Here is a 24949-nt window from a genome sequence, read left to right as displayed (position 1 = left end):
ATTTACTGTGATGTTTTCTATTTATTTATTTTTTCTTGGGCAATACTGGGGTTTGAACTTGGGGTCTTAAGCTTGTTAGGCAGGTGCTCTACCACTTGAGATACCTCCAGCGACATTCTCTTTGTAAGATACATTTAATAAAAACCTAAGCTATGTAATTTCTACATACTCAGTCAAATGACTTTATATTTTGGTGATTTTTTTTTTTTTTTGGTGGTGGGATGAGGGTTTGGACTCAGGGTTTCATGCTTGCAAAGCAGGCACTCTATCCTTTGAGCCACACCTGTAGTCCATTTTGTTCTAGTTGTTTTGGCAATGGAGGTCTCGAAAACTATTTGCTTGGCTGGGCTCAAACTATGATCCTCCTGATCTTAGCCTCTCAAATAGCTAGGATTACAAGTATAAGTCACTGCTGTTCAGCTATGCCTTTATTTTGAAGTGGAGTTTCTTTAGGATTTAATTTTAAGGATACTATGATGGTTAATTTTGTGTGTCAACTTGACTAGGCCACAGTACACAGGCATTTGGTGAGGTGATACACTAGATGTTGCTGTGAAGTTTCTTTTTTAAGAAAAAAGATTAATATTTAAATTAGTAGACTTTGAGTATAACAGGTTCCCTCCATAATGAACATGGCCTTCCTCCAATCAGGTGAAGAGAGAATTGTGTCTGCAGAATCCCATTGGCCTCAGAACACAACTCCTCTCTGGGTCTCCAGTCTGTCTACCCAGTGGACTTTGGACTTGTCAGCCTCCATAATTACTTGAGCCAGTTCCTTAATATCTCTCTCTTTCTATAGCCAGGTGTTGATGGCTCATGCCTGTGATCCTAGCTACACAGGAGGCAGAGATCAGGAGGATCACGGTTGGAGGCCAGCCCAGGCAAATAGTTTGTGGGACTCCATCTCAAAAATACCCAACAAAAAAAGGGCTGGTGGAGTGACCACGAGTTCAGACCCCAGCACCACACACACACACACACACACACCACACACAAAAACAACAACAAAAAAACTTCACTCTTTCTTTCTCATCTTTTTCTTGTCTCATGTGTTACTGGTACTGTTTCACTGGAGAACCCTGACTAATCCAGAAACCTCCTTGTGTTTCTTAAATTTAGAGTATTAGGTCTGGCACTGGGGGAGAAACCCCACATATAACCCAACCTGCATTCCAATACTTTGAGATAGATAGCATCATGCCAAAACAGAGTAGAATTCAGCCATATACTCTACTTTCCCCAAAGGTACCAGTAATGGTTCATGAACTTCTGCCTCAAATAAAAATTATGTCCCAAAAACTCCAGGTGAAAGATGATGATGGCTTGAGCTAAGGAAGATGCAGGAGATGTGAGTGAAACCATTAGATTCAGGAGATATTTTGGATCCATACAAGGGACTTACTAATGTGTTGGATGTTAAGAGGTAAAGGATTTTAAGAAGGGAACCAAAGATTTTAAAAACATGTTTATTGCAGGAGAATCAAATGAATTATTCAAGAATGTACATGAAATTCTAGGATAAATCATACCCAAATAATCCAAACATTGATAGGGCAACAATGAATTAGTATCTTTAAAAGCAAAAATTATTTCCCTTAAATTAATTGCTATGCTATCCTCCTTGGATACAGGCATTGTGCAGAAACATAACAGGGCTACCGTACAAAGTGAGCAATCAGTGGACATTATGAAATGAGAAAAGCGGATGCTAATTTAATTCACACATAATGCCGAAATACCATCGTTTTTCTTTCTCTTAATATGGGATTGTCAGATGACTAAAAAATAAGCATGGTAATTTCCTGTTTTCGTTGAGCACAGTCCTTTAAGTAACCTACATCTACAATTACTGATGTCCAATGCTTTAAAATTTCAATTCAAAGAATTGTCTTTTAAAAATCAATTTAAAAACATTACCAATGCCAGACCATAAAATCAAGGTTTCAAGGCTAGAATACTGATGGGTAGGTAAAAGGGCAGAATGGTTTCCAGGGAACAATGGATCAGCCTCTGACAGTACTTTTGTTCCACAAATCCCGTTTTTAAAGAACAGTAAGTGTATGGACATGCCACCCTGCAAAAGTCGGATCTTGTCTGATCTCAGAAGCTAAGCAGGGTCGGGTTTGGTTAGTACTTGGATGGGAGATAGCCCTGGAATACTGCGTGTTGTAGGCTTTAAAAAAAAAATTTTTTTTTTTTTTTTTTTTGGTAAAAGAACAGTGAATCACTACAAGGAAAAATAAAATACTGAAAGAAAAAAATAAAGCAGTTTCACATACCCATTTTGTTCTTTTGAATTTTATTTAAACTTCTAACCTCTTTGGATCATCACAAGGACATTCCTTATAATAAAAGTGAAATTAAAATTCCATTTTAAACCCTATCTGGAAACACTTTAACGTACATTACATATCATAATGAAGTAACACAAGGAAACTTTTTAAACATAGGATTTCTCTCTAATGCTTAAATGTGAGTCACACAGACGCCTGACTTTCAAACAGATGGAACTCAGAACATTTCCAGGATGCATAAATCTGAATTTTCTGATATATTTTATGCCTGAGACAGCTAACCAATCAACTGATGGCTAAAGTTTCTGTACCCACTGTTTTTCCTACCTTCCCTTTCTAACATTCAAATTTAATAATTCAGAGATTCTTTTGTAGTCCTATAGATGGGCATTACAGATGTATATCATTTTAATAATTTGCCATATGATTTGTAATCTTAAGTATATGTTTAGATTGTCCATTACTTAATCAAAATATATTTAATAATACCAATTTATGAAATCCAAAATATGTACCTGAACATTTTAAAAAAAAGAAATACAAACTGCCACTAATAAAATGAATTTATTTTATTTTAAAGTTTTCAAAAAATATATACTTGCAAAGTCACCACAAAGGCATAAAAACAGTCTTTACAAAGAGATTAACATTTTTTAAAATAAGTTTTTCTTAGTTATTAAAGTACACAGATTTAACAAAAGGTTAGAAGATAAAATGTAACATCATGGTCAATGTTAAAAAAGGGTTAATACATAATAAATCTGTAGAATACTTCTAAAAGTTTAAACCTTAAAACATTTAGGGAAAAAAGCTGTACTTTCCTTTGAGGAAGCTTTAATCATAAGTGATGTTTACTAAGAAATACATACTACATACCACATAACATTGATCTCAAAATTTACCTAACTGCTTCACAAATAAATCAGCATACAAAGGGAGAAAATATAGGAAATTGCTTTTAAATATATATTAGCTGGTTAATTTTCCTGACAAAAGGTAAGAAGTGAAAATTTAGCCTATCCCAATTAAAAAACAAAATTATTTATATGATAGTATTATACATTTTAACAAAAGAGTTCAAGCATTTTCCAAAAGTACAAAAAGTGTTATTCTGAAAAAAGAAAGCAAGCACATTTAACCAATTATTTTATAGAAATTTGGACTATTTACATATTTTATAACACTGTAGAAATCTTTGGTGGTAACATATGGAAGATCCCTGAAAATACTACAATAATTTTGTCCCATCAATCAGCATAGTCAACTATTTATAATTAGTAATGCTGGCAGAATCATTTTAGCCAGATACTCACATATACACTTGTGTGCCGAGGGGATCTTTTACAGAACCTAGGTTGGGTTTACATATTAATTAGCAACAGGCTTATTTTTGGATGCTATTTTTTTTTTTTTTTTTGTAGTACTGGGGTTTTAGACTCAGGGCCCCACATTTGCCAGGCAGGATCTCTACTACTTGAGCCACTCTACCAGGCCTTCTGGATCCTGTTCATACCAGAAAAAAAAAAAAAAAAGATACACTTAACAACAGATCAATTCTTATCCTGAAATGAATGTGGGAAATACTTAAGTATTAGTGATCAAGCTGAATGAATGTATAGTAAAATTAAAATATCAGTAGTCTATAATTTCTGGATAAATTCCAACAGCTACCAAAATAGTGCCCAAAATGAGTTTGTGCATCTAATACCCATGCCTCAGGTGGCAGTGAGGGAAAAGCAAGGCACTGTGGTCTCTAAATAAATTTACATCTCTTAAAATCAGGAGACTTAGGGAGGGAGGGAGGGAGGGAGGGAGGGAGAGAGAGAGAGAGAGAGAGAGAGAGAGAGAGAGAAAGAGAGAGACTCAATCCTTTTCCACCTTAGAAACAACAACAACAAAACATATATATGTATAAGCTAAAACACACTAAAGGGACAGAACCAAAATTTAATAAATGAAAAATGAGAGAAAGAAAATGGCAGAACAAAATGCTATTAATAATGTTCAGGAATGGCTACAGCAGCAATACACTGGGGGAGGTCTGGGAATGTGAAGGCGTACAATTCAACAGGACTTAGACTATTATGAGTTTATTAAAGAACTGGTATTTTTGGGTGCTTTTTTTTTTGTTTGGTTTGGTGTATGAACCCAGGGACTTGGACCTGTGTATGCTAAGCATGCCTTCTATTACTAAGCTATATCCCCTGCCCCAGTGGATAGGTTTTAGTATTAATATTAGACTTGAAAAAGATAAAATGGTACCAATCAGTCCCAACAAACAATGTTATTGATGCAAAGTCACTTACATGACCTTATCAGGCAATGTGAATTGATGTTGCCTTCATGTATAAAAAACAGCATGGTGTAGCATTTATATGGAAAGGCCAAGAAGAAGGCAAAATAAATAACCCTCTCTGGTAAGAGTTTAATAGAGTTCATAGGAATTCCCAATAGAAATTAAAGAGTCCTTCCAGAAACTAAGAGGCCAAAAATTAATTCAGGTTAAAGAAAATGGGAGATACTCACAGACTTAAACTTTGGGAGGAAAAAAAAATTGAATGCATCAAGAATGTGAGATAGTCTAGAAAATATCATGACTACTTACTATCAAGAGGCCATGTGACTTTACACTAAGGTACTCCTAGTAAACATTCTATTCTCAGTTAGTACTCTGAGGAGGCCCTGCGTATACATTACCAGCTGGCTTTGTTTCTTAAAATGTAGAAAGGTAAAAAAATCTCACAAATCTCTCACATTGCGTTCTCTCTTGGGCAAACTAGTAGAATGGTCAAGTAGATTATCTGAACAAGCATAGTAAATATAAATACTATTACGGATCACTAAGACCATCACCAAATATATATTGACTTAGGGTTCATAGATATTAGTGCAACCTAAAAAAGTCTCAGAATTCAACACCCTCAAATCTCTTGAATTAAAAAAGTGATACTTTTCTAATAGCTTGTGATATGTAGGATCACAAATACATACTATGTCTGTATTTTGCATTGGCACTCATCTTAAGAGAATTATCACAGCCAGAAAAAGACTGAAATGCTTTTAGTCAATGCCAGATTCATGAACAACAGCATGTATCTACAGCAAGATTGTGAATGGATTGGTTATTGGATATTTTTATGCATTAGAAGATACCTGTTAGCTCTCTGACTCTTTCACAAAAGATATCATTTTTAAAAGCTGAAAATGTAATTGGTGTGGATAAAAACATGCTAAATTCAACTACACTGCACAGCCAAATATGAAAAACTGGTTAATGTTTAAAATAACTTCTCTTTGTAAAGAAGATAATTAGAAGAAAAAAAAGCTATATTTTTATATTATAAATCCAATGAATTTAACAAATGAAGCTCACAGGAAGAAGAGATGATGTATTTCAAGGCATTTCAAGATGATGTTTGTCAGAATATGACAAACAACAATAAAGACAGTGTCAATAAAATTTAAAGTAAATGTACACTTGTAAAATAAGTAAACAATTTTCAAATGTGCAAAACTAGTCAGGAAAGTGCTTTGTGGACACCTGGTTTTCAAATATTTGTTTCAGAAACTTTCAGGTAATGGTGGAAAAAGTAGAAAGTATTATAAAAGTGAAAACTCAAAGAATATATAAAAGACACTTTATTATCTTACATTATGTCCTTGTTATGTCACTGCCTGATCAGAGGCCTCTTTAATTACTATCCTCATGTTGTAGATATAACACAGATGGAGGTAAGCAGAATGCTATACCGCAGAGGTTGGTGTATTCTGAACCATAAAGACTCTTTCAAGTATAGTCTGGGTCTGTGTTTCAGCTTATATCCCAGATACTCAAGGTTGTCTATGAATCTGAAAACAGCTAACATGGTCTTCTATAACTTCTGATACATATATTAATAAACCTTGTATAACTACCTTTAGTAGCCAATATTTGAAAGCAATTGTTAAAGAAATAAAAACTATTTAAATTCATGAAAGTAAATCTTATCACTGCCACAATTTAAAGAGTTATTTTAATGTGTAAATCCTGAATATATCCTGTTAGAAAATGAGCTACAATCCCCATCATTACTTTTCTTGGGATATTTGAAGTGCAGATGACTAAAAATACACCTGTGGTCTCTTCTTCACTTTATATTTTAGTGAACCATACCGCACCTGAAGAGAGACAAATATTATTAACAAATAGATCACTTTTTAAAATTAAATAGGATTTAATAAGTTTATAACCATGGAAATTTTTAACCTTTCTGACATAATAAATCAATTATTTTTAAGTATATGCAAAATAGCACTACTTGTATACCCATAAAAATGCAGTTTATACTATGTTGGATATATGCAGATTATATTTTTATAATATAAAAACATGAAACTTGTTATTTATTCTTTGCTTAGTATAATGTCAGCCACTACTCATTTCTAAGCACAAAGAGAATATATTATGGGTGATCTGCTGTTTATCATCATGTAGAGTGGTTGACAGCAAAACTATGCTGCTAACTTTGTTAGCAGCTCTTTTTGTTTGTGCATAGGGCTGGCACTTGGGTATTTATAAAAACCAGGTGATTTGTCATTTTCAAAATTTGAAGAAAAAAATTTTTTCCAGAGATCCTAATACATTTGATTGGAATAAAGAAGTTGATATGTACCTGCTGTTCTGTCATTCCAATCCTTCATTTATGGGTTGTTGATACCCTTAATGATCATATAGCAGGGAAATTCTCAAATACTAATGATTAGAAAAAACAACTTAATACTTGACTGACCTCCTTGCGGCCTTTGACGGTTTTCACAGATTTCATGCTTTGGGATCTTCGAAGCCCTTTGTGTGTTAACATCTCATCATCCGAATATGGCCCATCCACTTCTTCATCTGTTTTCTCACCTCCTTCTTTCAGTGGAATTCCATAAGCTAAACAAGTTGTCAAAAACAGCATGTTTGGTAAGAGGACACCAGTTAGCACTGGCTCTTCACGGCACCATCTGTCTGCAGTTCTCTGCATGTCTGGTGTTTGCCCAATTACTACTCTCTCTCTCATCTGGAATGTGCTCTCTTGCCCCATGTCATAAATCTTTGCTCTTTGCACTATTTTAGATGAAGATCAGAACTCATTTCTCCAGGAAGTTTTCCCTGTATTTTTACTGTGCATTTTAAAATTAAAGAACAATTTATTTTTGAATAGATAACATCTTTCATCTTGCTAAAAAAAAAATCAGAGACTATAACTAGATATATTGTTGTGACCGCTCTTCTTACTCTTTCTCCTTTTCATGAATTCTAAACAACTCAAGTATTTGCGTGTTTTGTTTGTCATTTGTGTCTTTGACTTTAAGTAGGAATTAACACCCCCCCACCCCATCTCCTGTCAGGAATGGGAATGGTAGGGTGAACCATGGAAGACCCAGAGGGAATACAACTTTGGGCAAGATAAGTTCATTTGAGAGGGAGGGGGAGCGGTATGGAGACCAACCTGTTGTAGCTGCTGAGATAAAATGCAGTCAAATGAGCTGCAGGAACTGGCAACACCACAGGCTATAACAGATGTAGGTCAGATAAAGCAGACAGCATGAAGAAGGTCAGTAGGGATGATGTGGGTATGCTAACAGGGAGTTGTGTGTAGCTGTAAAGACTTCCTTACTGTTGGCCAATCTGCAAACATCCAGGCAGGCTGGTTATTTTAAGGAAGGCTGTGTTGCAGGGCCAAGAACTCTCCCATCCCTGAAGCAGAGATTCTCAATCTTTAACATGTCTTAATTACCAGGAGAACTTATCTACAAGGATTGCTGGCTTCATCCCCACAGCAGGCCTGAAGTGGGCAGAGATGTACATCTCTAGCAAGTCCCTGGGTGGTGCTTATCTTGAACCCCCACTTTGAGAACCATGGCCTGAGCTTCCTGGTGAGAGCCAGAGTACTGGGAAGGTTACAAAGCCTCATGAAATTTCTATTTCTCCTTTAATAAAGATAAGGAGCATAAATACTGAGGTCATCTTGTGAGGGAAAAGTAGGGTTTCCAAGGCTCAGGATGGACCTCTTACATGTGAAGAAAAATACACTGATAAAAGTTTATTAGTCTGCTCTCCCAGGATTTGGATAATCTGAGACTCCCTATGCAAACCATGAACGGTTGTTAATAAGCTTCTTCCTCTCATAACAACATAAACAACTTTAATTGTATATTAGGCAAGTACAATTTTATGCTGCCAGACTTCTAAGCCAAGATCCTTTGTTTTTCTGCAGCGGTCAAAAGTGTGTCCTGGGGAGAAGACAAAGTGCAGGCGGAGGACTAGGGGAGCAGAGAAGCAAGACTGCTTGGAAGAAATGCAAAGAGGTCAATGTGGTCAGAGTGGGCACAGGGTCACAATCCTGGGAAAACACTCCTGATACAGGATTGTATGCGCACGGGGGAAAGCACATATAGAAACAAATCAAGGAAAACTATCAAAAAGAAACCATGATATCTCATGGAAACGGGCTTTTAGGTAATTTTACATTTCTTCATTTTTCCTTTGCTCATTTGCCAAGTTTTATTTAAAACTAACAATTACTCTGTAATTGTGGAAAATAAACCAGAAAAAAATATTTTTAAGTTGTTATTTCTAGGTGTTATTTGTTTGTTCACTTCTGAGGATAGAATCCAAAGCCTTGCAGAAGCTAGGGTAATTAATCTACCACTGAGATACACTCCCTACCTATATTAGTTTTCTGTGCTGTTGCTTATATAATATTCCTGATCCCAAAACAGAAGGACTCAAGGAAAGAGACAGAAAGGAAGCAGGTGTATAAAAAGGACACAGATGTAGTCCAAGATTACAGTTCAATTAACATAGTCCTTGCTATTTTAATTGCTTCTCATCTTGTATTAGGAATTAGAATTTCATTCAAAAGTTGATTGTATGTCCTAGTCCTTTCCTTTTTCTTAATTTCCACTAGAAAAATAATTGTATTGGTTTTCTAAATACAATCTCAGGAAAAGTGATGTTTTAACTTGCTATTACACAAGTCTTTTAAAAATTCTATTATGTTTGAGTCTGTGTGCTAAATTATGGGGCTACAGTCATAAAAAAGACACAGCTGTTTCTTTCCACCCTCAAGAAACTTAGAGTCCAACAAAGAAACAGATGCTAATGGGCATTTCAATACTGAAATAAATGCTATAAATAGGAGACAAGGACAAGGTGCTATGGTAGCATTTAGGAAGAGAATTAATTTGGCCTGGGATGGGGGAATGGATTGTAAAGACCTTACAGGAAGTCTTAGCTTAGTGGATAAACTAAATTCTGAAAGGCTCACGATTCTACAGAGCTGGGACTTGATAGTGGGAGCTAACATGTAAGGCTGTCAGATTTGGACTTCATCAGAGGGAAATGGCAGGTGTGGGTAAGGACTGAAGTAAGCTAACCAGAAGGGTAACATGATTAGTTCTGTAGAAAATTCTTCTTGTATTTTGGAGAATGAATTAGAAATAGATGAGACTGAAAGAAGGGAGCTTTACTGAGAAGGCTAGAAATGACACAGTCCAAGGAGTAAGTGCCAACAGTAGTGAAATGTGGGATTTATTAAGAAGTGAAACTGACAGGTTTAATCTAGCAATTTGTTAAACCAATCCCAATTGAAGAGAAGAGACAGAGAGGTACCAAATCAAGTCAAATTATTTCATTAAAATATACATTTTTTACTTAAAGCCTAAAAGGAATTATCTTAATTATTTTCCAAAATAAGAGTAACTATTGTTTTATTTTTGATCTTAAGAGTCATAAATTAAAAAAAATCATAAAAAAATTCCACCACTGAGAGCTAAACATTGTTAATATTTTAGTTATACCCACAGAATTTCTTCTGTGTATATATAATTAAAAAGTAACTTGCATATATTACTCCATTTTGTCACCTACCTATCTCTATAGTACAGGATTATAATACACATACGGTTTTGTTGGGGGGAGGGGCGAGGAGGTTTGAGATGGGTTCTGGCTATGAAGCCCAGGTTGGCCCTTAAATCTTATAGGCCTTTATACCTGCCTCAACAAATCACTACTGCAAATATGGCAAAGTCACACTGCAAGGCTTCTGCAGTGTGTCTCAGGACACTGGCTGTGGAAGCTTTCAGCTGACCGGTAAGTCCAGTTACCCTCAGAGACTAAGACCACACAGAGACACGTCTGACAGGCTGTCATTCTCCCCACCTGCTGTTTGACAGCTCCCGGCTCAGACATCTGTGAACTCTTCTTACCTTATGTTTGATCCAGTCCAGCTGCTGTCTGACCACAGCTGCATAGACCCTGAACAAGAACTGCTTTGCTGAATCCAGTCCCCACCCCCTCACTCCTGACAAATGTTTTGTTACCCAGCAATAGATAACTACAAGTTACCAATACAAAGCACTGTTAATTAAAAACAGTGGGCCAACCCAATGAACAAAAATTACATTATCACTATATTAATTGAAGCTGGAAGTCTTTTTCCATGTATTTCTTGGTCAGCTAGACTCTTTGGTAGAGTTGGCAATAATTGGTTTGCAAGGGTTCCTAGACTGTTAAAAATCAGAATCCTTTGCCTGTAAAATGTAATGGAAATATTTCTGACAGCTTGTTTTTTATTTCACTGTACTGGGGCTTTCACTGTGCTGAGCTCAGGACTTCAAGCTTGCTAGGCAGGCTCCTACTACTTGAGTCATGTCCCCAGCCCTTTCTGACAGTTTGTCTTTTTTCCTCTTTGAGGTTTTTTTTTCTTTCTTTCTTTTTTGTTTTTTTGGGCAGCACTGGGGTTTGAACTCAGGGTCTCATGTTTAGCCCTTTTTTTGTGATGGGTATTTAAGATACAGTCTAATGAACTATTTGCCTGGGACTGGCTTTCAACCTTGACCCTCTTGATATCTGCCTCCTGAGTAGCTAAGATTATAGGCATGAGCCACTGATGGCCGGCTCCTGCATGACATTTTTTTTTTTGATGGTCCTGGAGTTTGAACTTAGGTCCTCACACTTGCTAGGCAAGTACTCTTATCGCTTGAGCCATTCCACCAGTACTTTTTTTTTTCTTTAGTGTAGAAAGAGCTCTTAAACTTTTCTGTTATGCTTTCTGATTTTGATGTCAGGCTTACAAAAGATTACCTATACTAAGAATAAAAATACACATAACAATTTCCTAGTATGTGGCTTAGTTTCTTACTTTTAGAACTTAATCTTTTAAAAAATTTATTATTATTTTTTGTCAGTACTGGGGTTTGAACTCAGGGCTTCATGCTTGCTGGGCAGATGTTCTACCACTTGAGCTACATCCCAGCTGACAATAAGTTTTTAAAAGATTAAGATCTAGGGGTGGCTGAGTGCCAGTGGCTCTCACCTATAATCCTAGCTACTCAGGAGGCAGAGATCAGGAGGATGGTAGTTCGAAGCCAGCCCAGGCAAATAAGTTCACGAGATCCTATCTCGAAAATACCTAACACACGCACACACACAACACACACACACATACACACATACACACACACACACAACAAAAGGGCTGGTGGAGTTCAAGCAAAAAAGAAAAAACAAAAAAAAAAAGATCTAGGGCTAGAGATAAGACTCAAGCAGTAGAGAACCCTGAGTTTAAATCCCAGTACCACAAAAAAATTTTTGATGGCAGGTTTGAAGTAGAGGTATAGCTTCAGTTTATAGCCTACCCTCTAAGTCTAGCAGTTATCCTAACATCAGTTATTTTTATAAATCTTAAGTTATTTAGATTTCATAATTTGAAATTTAAAAAAAGAAATAGTAGTATCTTAAAATATTTTAGTCACACTATTTTAAATTTAATAGAGCAGTATCATAAAAATGTCATAAAATAATAGTATTTCTCCATTTATAATCCTGTTTTCACTTAGATTCTTAGAATATAACTTTTAGGGTTTTTTTTGGTGCTTTGGATTTAACTCAGGCCTTGCACATATTAGTCAAGTGCTCTACCACTGGGCTATATCCTCACCCCCAAAAATATAATTCTCAGCATGAGGCCCTGAGTTCAAACCCCAGTACTATCAAAACATAACAAAACAGAAACAAAAGAATATAATTCTCTACCAGTTCTAAGATATAATTATGAATAAACTGTTGATAAAGGATTCAAATATCTGGTCTTAATCAGTAAAATTAAGTATCAATACAATTAATTTCAAAATCCACAGACTAATTTTAAATGCATATTAAAATGAATAGGAACTATTTTACAAAGCTCAATGGTTCTTGCTTCTTAAAGGCATCACTACCTTAGCCAGAATCCACTGTTCGATTAGTACATTTTATATAATAGTCATCAACTCTGTAAAGTTGTTCATTTTGGGGAGAACATGGAAGAAATTCCATTATTTTTCCTTTTTAAGGAGGGGGCTGTTATTTTACTTTTCAATTATTTTAATTATAAAGGATGATTTTAAAATCTCCTTCAAAACAGAACTTCTGTTTGAAAGAATAAAAAACCCCAAAATTGGGGTTTGAATGCAGAGCTTTGTATTTGCCAGGTGGGTAGGTGCTTTACCATTTGAGCCATACTCCCAGCCCTTTTTTTGTGCTGGGGCCAGCCTTAGACCTCTCTTCTCCTACCTACGTTTCCTGGGTAGCAGGGATTACAGCTAGGTACCACTATGCCTAGTTTATTTGTTGAGATGAGGGTCTTGCTAACTTTTTGCCAAGGCTGGCCTCAAACCATAATCTTTCTACTCTTTGACTCCCAAGTAGCTGGGATACAGGTGTGAGCCATGAAAGAAAATAGTAAATAGTCCTGAACCTAATGGACTTAACACAGTCTTGGTTCACAGACTTGCCTTGAATTAAAACTTTCTTATATGTGACAAAATGATAAAGGAACTATGTCTTATTTACTTGTATGCTTCCAAGATCACAATAGTTTATTAAGGTTATAGAATATGGCAGCTATGACATGCTTATAATTTATAGTGTATATGCCTGTAAGTTAGCTCTTGAACCAGAATATGCAATTACAACACATTTCCCCTGGAGTAACCCTGCTTTCAAGTTGAGACATCTTTCGTCATCCGATTGAACTTTTCATCTTATGAGTCAATAACCTTACTTGTCCACAGCACTTACAGGAAAGAGTGGTTAACTCTAAAACTCCTTAGATGTCAGTACACAGTGTGAGTAGAGAGAATATTGATCACAGGTTACAACTAGTGCTGGTGGTGAGGAGGTAACCACACAAGCTTTGAAAAACTCAGGGCAGCACAAGAGGCTACTATTATTTCCTTAGCTGAATGATTTCCTTGGTCAGAAAAAGGCAAGTACTAATCCTATTTGAGAAAATTTAGAGGAAAAGGGGCTACTGTTAAATGCAAAACTCAACAATATAAGTTTAAAAGTAAATTTTAAGCTTAAAAGTAAATTCAGACAGTTACCATGTATTTAGTACCCACTTAGACTCACAAGCCCGATTATGAAAGGGATCATAAATTAAAATAGAAAAGCACACCTGCTGATTCACTGGGGACTGCCTTGCTCTTCTTTTTTCCTTCTGGCAAAGGCGGATAGGGTCTTTGTCCCACAGGCTCATCACCTTGGATAGCTGATAAGTCATGCATACTAAAACTTCGTAAACGCTCTGTTATTGCTCCTTGACTCTATTTAATAGAGAAGAGGCAGATCCAAGAAAAAACACTTTAAAATATTTAATATGCTTACATGTAACATTTTAAATGTTGACATTTTGTTCAGAAACAAAATAATACTTTGTTACATTAATAACATCCTTAACATTTTATTATAAAATTTTCAGAAAAGTTGAAGACTTGTGTAGTGAACACCATGTATTATTTACAGCCGGCTATATTTGCTTTTCAGCACATCTGATCTCTAGCCATCGATTAATCTATTTGATTTTTTTATGAATTTCAAAGTAAGTCCTCATAGACACTAGTACATCTGTACTTCAAGCATTTCAGCATTATAATAGCTTAAACACGTGTAAAATGTCTGATGAGACTGCTCTCAGAGAAAATAGCTTCCATAATCTTGAGCCTTGATTTAGTACTCTGGGTTAATGATAAAGTGTATGATGTTAGAAAACTTCTCAAAATAAGGACACTGTTTCAAAGCTAAGCCAAGTCAGAAGTGGTAATAATTTTACCTAGAACAAGGTAGAAAAGTTAAGAGCCAAAGAATTTTGGATATAAAATGATATCTAGTCAATGAATTCATTATCTGTAAGGCATGTTTACTACTATCCAGCGGGACTTCACATTATTTCGCCTTAACAATATGGTAGGCCTTGGACACGTGGATATTTAAATATAAATTGATTAAAAGGAAGTAAGAATTCGGCTCCTCAACTGCACTAGTCATATTCCAAATGCTCAGTAGTGCACGGGTCTGGTGGGTACACACAGTATTGGCGGTGCAGATAGAGAACACTTCCACCGCTACAGAAGGTTCAATGAATTCCATCACTGCACAGTTCTGACAGGGACATTTTCTGAACTTTTCAGATATAAACATAGTACCCCCAAACTATACAGCTTTGTAAAAAAAATTCCTAAATTTACTCACTTTAAATTTGCACAGCATATATAGATGACTAATTTCTTATTTATAGCTAGATTAAAAATATTCTTCTGAAGGCTTTTTACACTTATTATTTCTTCTTTCCACACATGTGAATTTATTATTGCCTCTAGTTAAAATGTTACCATAGAAACTCATCCATAATGTTTCATCCTAAGTTTCAAAGTCAAAGGTGCTACAAACATTTGGGCACTTCTGCTAACTTGTATTTTACCCTGAACAAAAAGGTCTTGATTAGGGGAGCTTCAATTCAGTACTCTAGGTTATTGATACAATGTTGTGTCAAAACCAAATGTCATTTCTATACCCTGCTTGCACTTTGCATTTCTACTATATTTTTTGACTGTGATAAGGCTTGTTAAAGAGCCTATTTCTCCATAAAAATAATTGGATTTCACACATTTAAAAATATTCTTGGCATGGTTTTATTATACTTGCTTCCTCTTTGCCAGATATCATGTACTTATTAAACAGATGGTTGGCAGGACACTTCACAGACACATTGCAAAGAAGTGACCAGTGCTCATCTGAAATAGGCCTTGTTTTCTCAGAACGGTAGTTCTCCTTATCTTACCTTTGTATTTGTGTGCCCTCTCAGCCATTCTTTGTACCTGCACACACACACACACACACACACACACACACACACACACACACACACACAGCATGCATGTCTATGTGTTATAGTTTGGATCTTTTTTTTCTTTTTCTTTTTTTGGGGTGGTAGTACTGGGGTTTTATCTCTAGGCAGGCACTCTTACTGCTTGAGCCACTCCACCAGCCTTTTTTTTTTGGAGATGGGTTTTTTTTGAGACAGGATCTCTTGCCTGAGGTTGACTTCAAACTACCAGGCTTATAGTGTGGATCTTAAATGTCTCCCAAAGGCCCATGTGTTATAGGACTGGCCCCAAGCCATGGAGTTATTGAGAGGTAGTAGAACCTTTAAGAGGTGGGGCCTACTGGAAGGAAGTCAGGTGATTAGGGTGTACCTGTGAAGGGGCCAGTGGGGTCCCCAACCCTTCCCTTCCTGTCTTTGCTTCCTGGTGCCATGAGGTGAGGAGCTTGCTCTAAGACTATACGCTGCCTTGCCATTGGTCCAAGCAATAGGACTAACCAATGGTGGACTGAAACCTCTAAAACTGTGAGCCAAAATAAATCTTCTCTCTTTTAAAGTTGATCATCTTAGCCATTTTATTATAGTAATGGAAAGCTCATTAACATATTACGTGTGATACCTTCTACCTGCTCAGGTGCAATTTGCAAGGCTGTTTATAATGACTTTAAATCAGTCTAACTTAATAATTATATCTACAAGCTTTGGCACCTTAATGTTACTTTTTTTTCCCCCATGGTGCTGGCGTTTGAATTCAGGACTTCAAGCTTACTAGGCAGGCACTCTACTGTTTGGGCATACCTCTAGTCCCTATTGTTACTTCTATTGTTGAGCTATGTGTATTTGCCTCTAGAGCAAGATTTTAAGAAAGTAGAGTAGAGGGAGAAATCTTTGGTTTCTTCTCTTCTCTTAGTACATCTGGTATGGTTCTGATATTAATAATGTAATAAGTGCCAGGTGCTGATGCCTGTAATCTTAGCTACTCAGGAGGTGGAGATCAGGAGGATCAAGGTTCAAAGCCAGCCCAGGCAAATAGTTTGTGAGACCCTATCTTGAAAAAGCCCATCACAAAAAAGAAAGGGCTGGTGGAGTGGCTCAAGATGTAGGTCTTTTGAAGTATTTGTCAGGGTGGCCTTGAACTAAGATCCTCCCAATTTTAGCCTCTCAAGTAGCTAAGTCTATATAGGAGTGGGCGGCTAGTGCCTGGCTGAACACTGGAGTTTATACACAGAAATTCAGCAGCAAAACTATAGGTATAGTCGTGGGTATCTTGAGCCATATCTCCAGTCCATTTTACTCTGGTTATTTTTGGAGATGGGGTCTTGCCCAGGATGGCCTCAAACCATGATCCTACCTATGTCAGCCTCCCAAGTAGCTAGGATTGTGGGCATGAGGCACCGTGCCTTGGTGTGATGGGTGATCCCCCCCTCAACTATTTCTTTAATATTACAAATTAGTCAGAGATGGTTCAGTGAAGTTTCAGTTGTAATAACATAGTACACTGTAAGACTTTCTGGTTCATTTGTCACTCAGGTTTTCTGTATCTAGCTCTTTATTCCTATTATTGAAAGAAAAACAATTCTCTTTGGAGGGCACAAATAGGGAATTATATCACTTGTCTGAAACAATGTTAAGAGGTGTTCTGCTTTTGTTTAATTAATAATGTTTTATTTATTTTCTTTTATTTGGTTTATATATTAAGTCAAAAGGATAAGAAAGATGAAGAAAGGTTCCAGTTTGAGAGGGAAAATGTTTGGAAACAAAGTCAACCAAGAAGGAGGTCACCACCCACAAGATAATTCTACACCTAGCACTTTAAATCCTTTTCTCTGTAGAATCATATGTACACTGTTTATGTTAAATCTGATCCTAACCAGGCCTGGTGGTGTATATCTGTAATCCCAGCACTCGGGAGGCTGCTGAGGCAGAAGGATTTTGAATTCTAGGACAGCCTGGGCAATTTAGGAAGATCGTTTCTCAAAACCACACCCAACACCAAAAAAACAAAACCAACCAAACAAACCCCTCCAAAAACACTGATCTTAGATATCAAAGAGGAAGTAGTAGAAAGATTAAGATGAGAATGCAAAAGTTACAACAACTATTCTGTAGTCTGTGGAATAATTTACCATGTAGCTGACCATCATTCACAGTTTTCCTAAACCTTTTAAACTCCCATTGGCTCAGGGTTTGGATGTGGATGGGCTCAAATGTCACTTAAGAAAATGAGAGCACGGTAGGGGCTGGCTGGACAGAAGGGCTGGGTCCATACCTCACATGCTCAAGCTGTGGGGAGAATTCCTCAGCACAGAAACCACTCCCTGAACTAGCTCTACCCAGAGCTCATTTACATCTACAGGCACAGGAGGACATCTGACTGTCCGCTCAAGCATCTAAGTACAAGGCTAATTCTAACTTCTTTATATTCAAATAATTCTGTCTTTGTCTAAATACTTATGTTCTGGTTAGACATCACATTAACACTACTTTATGTTAGACAGGAGACTCTATTGTGCTTATCATACCTTCATGTAAAACATTCAACGTATTTTCTTCGTATTCAGTGATGCTTTATAACCTTGCAAAAACATTCTTTTACAGAAGAGTTCTTACTATCCCACTCAATAAGGTACAGCTATTGAACTCTATTTCTTATTGATTGTTGACAAATTAGTGGCAGTATCAGAACTAAAAAAAAAAAGCTGATTAATTTGACTGCTTTAGAATTCAATATTCAATATACCAGTCTGCTTCCCCAGAGTGTAGGGAAAATAGTACAAGCTTTCTTTTCCATTGTCTAGACAAATGCTGCCTTTTTCAGGGGATGATACTACTAAGCAGCTGAATAGTCTCAAATCCTTTCACAAATAGAAAGCTTTTTAAAGCAGAAAGCAGGATGTCAGGATTTATTATTTTTTTTTGGAGGTACTGAGGTTTGAACTCAGGACTTTGCACTTGCCTAGCAGGCGCTTCACCACTTAAGCCATGGCTCCAAGCCATGATATCAGCATTTTCGACTTAATGATGATAATTTAAAGTCAACTGGACTTCAGCAACTTACCATAAAAGTCTACTTTCTATCATGATTGATTTTTTTTTTTTGGTCTCCAAAGAAGTCATGTGAAAATTCAGAGATGGTCAATAGGACCAATAGTACTTTTCTTCCCCTGTCCTTCATGGCAGAAGTGTTCCTTGTCCATATAAAATTTATCTGTATTTCTCATGTGAAAAGCTACGGAATTCCTTGAAGGCCCTTCACATATTTGTGCCTTGCTCAGCCAAAATAAACTTGCACACTGACCTTGTGAACAGATGCCTGATAATGAGGTTGGAGAACTGGGTAACATTTTCAGAAAACTGCTTTACAGTGTAATAAATGTTCTGATTAGATTCCTATTTTCATCTTTAACATGCACAGGAGGATCAGCCTGGGAAACCTTGTCAGAGATATTACTGTCCTCTAAAGGTCACAAGAGTCCAAGGATTTTCAGCCTGAAAGATATTTTTAACAAACCGCATACTGTAAAATTTTAAATTTGTAATGCTCAAGCCTTACAATTGGCATTCTTGCAGATTCTCCTTAAACTTGACCTATTTCTTATTTCAGTTTCAACTTACTCTTGACTATGGAGTGTCTAGTTCAATGATTCTCCTATGACAAACCCCTCCCTTTTTCTGACATCTCCAGAGGTGAAACTAATTTCAGCTATTTTAAAATGAGTGCTATATAACTTGAGGCAGTAATGTTAATGTTATACAGTGTTCAGCATATTTAATGAGCACTTTATTCCTGCACTCATCATGAGAAAGGGAAAGGTTACTTTTAATAGAGATCTTATTGATAAAAGAATCACAATATCACAAACCAGTGGGACTATCATTCCCAAAGGAATTTTAACTATGGGATATGCATTTCTCTTTATTTTCCAGGAGTAGCTGTGATGATTTTTGTTTTTATGTTCTCTGCTTCTTGCCTTTGGAGGTGAAAAGGTAATTTTTTTTTTTTTCAGGTTCTGGGGTTTGAATTCAGGGCCTCACACTCACGAGGCAGGCGCTCTGCCTCTTGAGCCAATCCACCAGCCCTGGAGAGGTAATTTTAAGGTGTTAAGTATATTAATAAAATCAATGAATCACAAAGGAGATAGCAGCTAGAGAAATATAGGTTACTTTTACAATAATTTTATAGAAAAAGTATTTCTGTGAGATAATAATGCTTACTTTAATAATAGAGGATGGGTTGGGGTCTTTGCAAGGAAAGGTGGCTTAAAATTTTCAGTTAGTTGGACCAGGCACTGTGGTTCACACCTGTAATTTCAGTTTCTTGGGAGGCAGAGATTGAAACTATTGAGGTTTGAGGCCAGTCTGGGCAGGAAAGTGTGAAACCCCATCTCAACCAATGATCTGGGCATGGTGGCATGTACTTATGATCCCAGCAACACAGGAGACTGTAGTAGGAGGATCACGGTCCAGGCCAGCCTGAGCAAAAACTTGAGTCTCTATTTGGAAAATAAAACAAAGAGGGCTGAGGGTGTGCCTCAAATGGGTGGAGCACTTGCCTGGCAAGTGAGAAGCCTGAATTCAAACCCCAGTACTGCCAAAAACAATTTTTTTTTCATTTAGTGAATATAGGCATTAACTATATCCAGACAGTAGCCTACAAAGGCAGAAACCCTGTCTATCTTATCCACTGTTACATATCCAGCACCTTGGCTGTAGGAGGCATTAAATAAACAGATGCTAAATAAATGATAGGTAGGATGCTATCCTGATGAAGGCAGAGTATAAAATAAAAATAAATGAGGAGGGAATAAGGGAAAGATAATACAGTGGGGATTGATGATTCTCCACACAGAGAGTCTAGAAGTAGTAAATGTAAGTCAAGATAAAGTACGAAGTTCACAAAATAGTCACAATATGCAGAAAGGTGTCTCACAGAAGAGCAAGATCACAAACTATATTAAAAAAATGAGAATCACCTCTATCTTTACTAAAATAATGTCCTTAAATGTCTGTTTCTAAACAAATCTTGAAGTTAAAATTTAATTTTCACTTTTTCTCCATAGAATCATGTCGAACAATGCTTTTAAATAAGAAAAATTGTGAAGACATACTCATTGGTATGTAAATAAATACCTGATTTGTGAGGTTAATAAAGCTAGCCTCTGTAACAAATGAAAAGCGGCAGGCCCTTAGTCCCTTATCCTCTTAACCCTACTGCAAATGGAACAGTTTAATCCCTCTGCTTTCCCATTCTGACACTGAGGATTTTAGTTTCCTTCCTCCTCTCTTTCCTCTTTCCCCATCTCCCAATATAGCAAAATCACAGTCGTTAAATCAATCCTTAGTCTGTATTCTCATTATAACAGTGCAGATGCTGTGCACTGCTAGGCTGAGTCAGGCTCCCTTATCGTTTCTCTTTTCTTATATAACTTCTGTTTTTTTCCCAAAGTTAATGGTTCTGCTTTTTATTTTTTCATTGCTTAGTTGTCCTGCTCTCCCTCTTTACACAGTCTCTAATGTATTTTTTCAGGGTGCTCATCAGGGTTGGTGAGTAGCTGTGTAGCTACCAGCTGTCTGTACCAAGTGAGGCCTCTGATGGGCCCCAGCATGTGCTCTGACTGGGTTCATTATCACCCCTGTTCAGTATTAAGCCTGTTACAGTCCCTCAGCTCCATTCTTCTCCCAGAGCTGCTTGCACTGTGGACTTGCTGCATAGCATCCTGTCTGGGCATTCCCTCTGTGTTAGATAACATGTTTCCCAGATCTCACGAGTTTCCTTTTTTTGGGTTATTTTGTAGCTTTGGCAAAACAGATCTGCCTCACAAAGAATGTACAGCAGGTAAATTTTGTGACTTTGCATGTGTAGAATTAAAAAAACAAACAAACAAAACAGATCTTCTAGGCTCATACCTCTTGAAAGCTTGACCACTGTAGAACCTGAAGGTGAATATTATGATAGTATCACGGAAGTTACTATTCTACCTTCAAGCTTTCATTGTCACTATTTAGAAATTTACTGCCATCCTGATTCTAGATCATTTGAATGTGATTTTTTTTTTTTATCATATCTTTAAGAACTCTCTCCTTGGATATGAGTTTGAGGTTAGCCTGGGCTACACAGACAGACTGTCTTAAAAAATCATTTAAGAAAATGAACTGCTCCATCTATCAACCCAACAAAACTTTTGGACAATAATAAAATTCTTTATAGCTAAAAAAACCCCAAAAACCTCTGTCTGGACTGGAGATATGGCTCAAGTGGCAGAGTACCTGCCTAGTAAGCAGAAGGCCTTGAGTTCAAATTAGAAACAACAACAACAAAAAAGAATTCTCTCCTTATCTTTGACATTTTGGGGTATCCAATGACTTTGTTTAGAGTCAGCCACTCTTTTCATTTACTGTACTTGGTATTGTATGGAACTTGTACTGAAGACTCCATCCTTCAGATCTGGAGTTTGCATTATTTACTAGCTCATCTTAATAAAAGAAAAACCCTTCAAAAGCAAAGTAACAGGAAAAATACACCTCATTATAGTAATTACTATACTAGAATTAATAGTCACTAATACAGTTATTTCAAAAATAGTTCTGTGTAATTAATAAACTTCCACTTAGTCCTCAGTATGACACTGCTAGATATATAATTTGAATTTTTCATCTTGTTAATTATATTAACTTTGATGCTTGAGCTAAACGGCTCTCTGAAAAAGTGAAAGTACCTTCATTTTACATTCTATCACCATTGCAATTACATAAAATCACCATTTAACTGGAATATTTCTTCTTATAGCATTGTTGTTTTGTTGAACATAATTAAAATAGTCTCACTTGAAAACAGAATACTACTTACTCTCAATTTAATAGTAGTAAATTCAAATTTTTACTTGAAGTGAGGTAAACACAGGGTACCAAAATTTACTGGGTTCCTGCTATATGCAGGCAAAGACTGCTTTTACATATGTTCTGACAGATAGATTTATTACCATGTTTTATGCACAAAGCAACTAAGGAATACAGAACTTAAGTAATCTGCCTATCCTTACTTAGAAAGTCACAGTCAGCACTTTCTGAATATGAAGCCTGTTTTCTTTCTATATACCATATTCTAAAATCAATTACTCTACAGTACTTAAAATAAACCACACCAATTTCAACATGCAAAGAAATCCAAAAGCCATAAAGCAGATTTTCACAGAAGGCATTCATTTGATAACTTGGCTGGCAAACACAGCAAATATCATTAGTAATTTACTAAAAAAAATTCAAGTTTTAAAAACAGAATTTTTCATGCCTTATTTTGAATAATCAGTTACCTCAAATTGGTTGAAGTAGAGTTGCAGAAGTTAGCCAGAAATCCTACCAAGATATTGCCATCGAGAGAGAGAGAGAGAGAGAGAGAGAGAGAGAGAGAGAGAGAACACCAAAGACAGAGAAAGAAGAATGGTCATCTTTACTTAAGGTGATTTATTCAAACTATCTTAAGGTTATAAACTGGAACAGTTAGGACAAAATGGCATTTTCAGGTATGTTTTATTTATTAACTATCCCTCATTTTGTAATCAATCAAGAGTTTAAAAATATAGTTACATCAGAGATGTATCTTGGTGTAAAAAATATATATAGTTATAGAAAACAAAATGTTAATATCTTTAATAGTATCTATGTGTCTTTTTCTGTATCAGAATAAGCAGAAAGCAAAATTCTATCATAATTTTATAATAATCTGAGATAAGAAAGCCACCTTTCTTTACCTTTGACAAGAAGGAAAACGAGAAATTACCTTCACTGCTGCAGTGACAGCAGCTGTTGCTGCTAAGTTTAAACCTTGCCGTCCAAAGTTCACCATGGTCTCATAGCCTCTTTCCTTTGCTTGTACAATATAATCATCAATCTCCTGGCAAAACAGAAACAAACAACATAGGTGTTAATTTTATCTAGAAATAGTGTTAAGAAGCCCAAAACTAGGATTTTTGACTCACAATATAGTTCTTTCACTAATGTTATAGCATAAAAGCATGTGTCGATATACATTTCTAAAAAATGATGTGCGGAAATGATTGATACTGCTTACCCTTTCCTTTGAAGAAAGAAGTGGATGAAGGAATTTTCTATATATTAAACTTGCTCCTTTGGTATAAGGAGAGAGTAGCCATATAACAAAGGCAATCTTTAGCTCATAGTACAAGGGAAACCTAACAAGAAAAAAGTAGACAAAAAAATGTCAGTGAAAAATGAAAATACAATGTAGAAATCACAAAAAACTCTGTAAAAGATTCAATCACTGCATTAAGTTTTCACATGTAAAAGTTAATGATCAGGGAAGCGACCATGAATTGACAAATCCATCCCATTTAACTATAGATGAGCTATGCAAAGAGGGGCCAGAGCCCCACAGAGCCCCACACTTTCTACTACAAGATTCTCCCTTCCAAGCAGGAACAGGAGAGCTGCAGTTAAGAGAAAGTATAAGGGACATTTAGCCATGACAGTGAGGTACAGTCACCCTGACTACAGAACCAAACTGCCACAGAAGTACACGGCATACTTCCAAACAATAGGGCACAACTTTGTGTGCTCCACGCGCAGGATGTTTACCCCACGCGCACATCTCCCTTCTCTTACAACTCCTGGAAAACTTCCTCTCCAATCTCTTTTGGCCAAGTTTACAAATTCTACTTGCAGCTGAAGAGTGAAGGGAATTACCATTGTAGCAGACTGGGAAATAGGGTTAAACACCCATGCCCTTTTCCATGTGACTTTGCCATGCCTTCTCTGCAGGCTGAGGACACTTCCCCAATTAATGACTGTGGGTTTAGACATATGACTTGCTTTGACCAACAGAATGTGTATGTGACACATGTGACATGCAAGTGGAAGCTTTAGATTCCCTTTGACTCTCACACCCCATTTCCCTCAACCTCTTGCTTCAAGCTTTTACCTTCTGCCATGTTTAAGTTTTGGTCCTGAAATCAGAAGACATTTAAAACTGAGCCAAAGCTGGGTACTGGTGGCTCATGCCTGTAATCCTAGTTCCTCAGGGGGCAGAGATCAGGAGACTGTGGTTTGAAGTCAGCCTGGGCAAATAGTTCAAACTCAAGATCCTACCTCAAAAAATACCCAACCAAAAAAAGGTGGAGTGGCTCAAGTGGTAGGCTGCCTGCTTAGCAAGAGTGAGGCCCTGAGTTCAAACACCAGTACTGTCAAAAAACAAACAAAAAAACTGAGCTGAGTCCAGCAAAGCTGCAACCAACCATTTGCCCTCAGGCCACCTAAACAAGAAATGTCTGTTGTCCTAACCCACTGTACTTTAGGGTTGCTTGTTGCCATACTGAAAGTTAACTAATATATCATGAGAGTACCAGCATCCTGTGATCCATGAGGCACCAAAATATAGGACAGACTGAGTAAGTGTTGGGCAAGACAGACAGGTAGTGGGCAGCAAAGAGTGATTATAGCATAGTCAACAAAGCCAAAGCATCTCTGCCA

The 24949-nt window shown here is 36.7% G+C and overlaps 1 protein-coding gene across 1 annotated transcript in view; it reads right to left on the bottom strand.

The window, feature by feature from the left end:
• Positions 1-2848: 2848 nt before the first annotated feature.
• Reep3 (receptor accessory protein 3) overlaps positions 2849-24949 on the bottom strand; it is a 97566-nt gene continuing 75465 nt past the window's right edge. Inside the window, exons 4-8 of the mRNA XM_020169785.2 lie at positions 23535-23655; positions 23244-23357; positions 13763-13910; positions 7064-7209; positions 2849-6452 (exon numbers count right to left, since the gene is read on the bottom strand). Coding sequence (XP_020025374.1) covers positions 6396-6452; positions 7064-7209; positions 13763-13910; positions 23244-23357; positions 23535-23655 — 586 coding nt within the window. The 3' untranslated portion in view covers positions 2849-6395. The remainder of the gene's footprint in view (positions 6453-7063; positions 7210-13762; positions 13911-23243; positions 23358-23534; positions 23656-24949) is intronic.

The sequence above is a fragment of the Castor canadensis genome, chromosome 7 (assembly GCF_047511655.1).
Source record: "Castor canadensis chromosome 7, mCasCan1.hap1v2, whole genome shotgun sequence".
Taxonomy (NCBI): domain Eukaryota; kingdom Metazoa; phylum Chordata; class Mammalia; order Rodentia; family Castoridae; genus Castor; species Castor canadensis.
The sequence above is the reverse complement of the archived record's forward strand: the minus strand, read 5'-3'. Positions and strand labels throughout refer to the sequence as shown.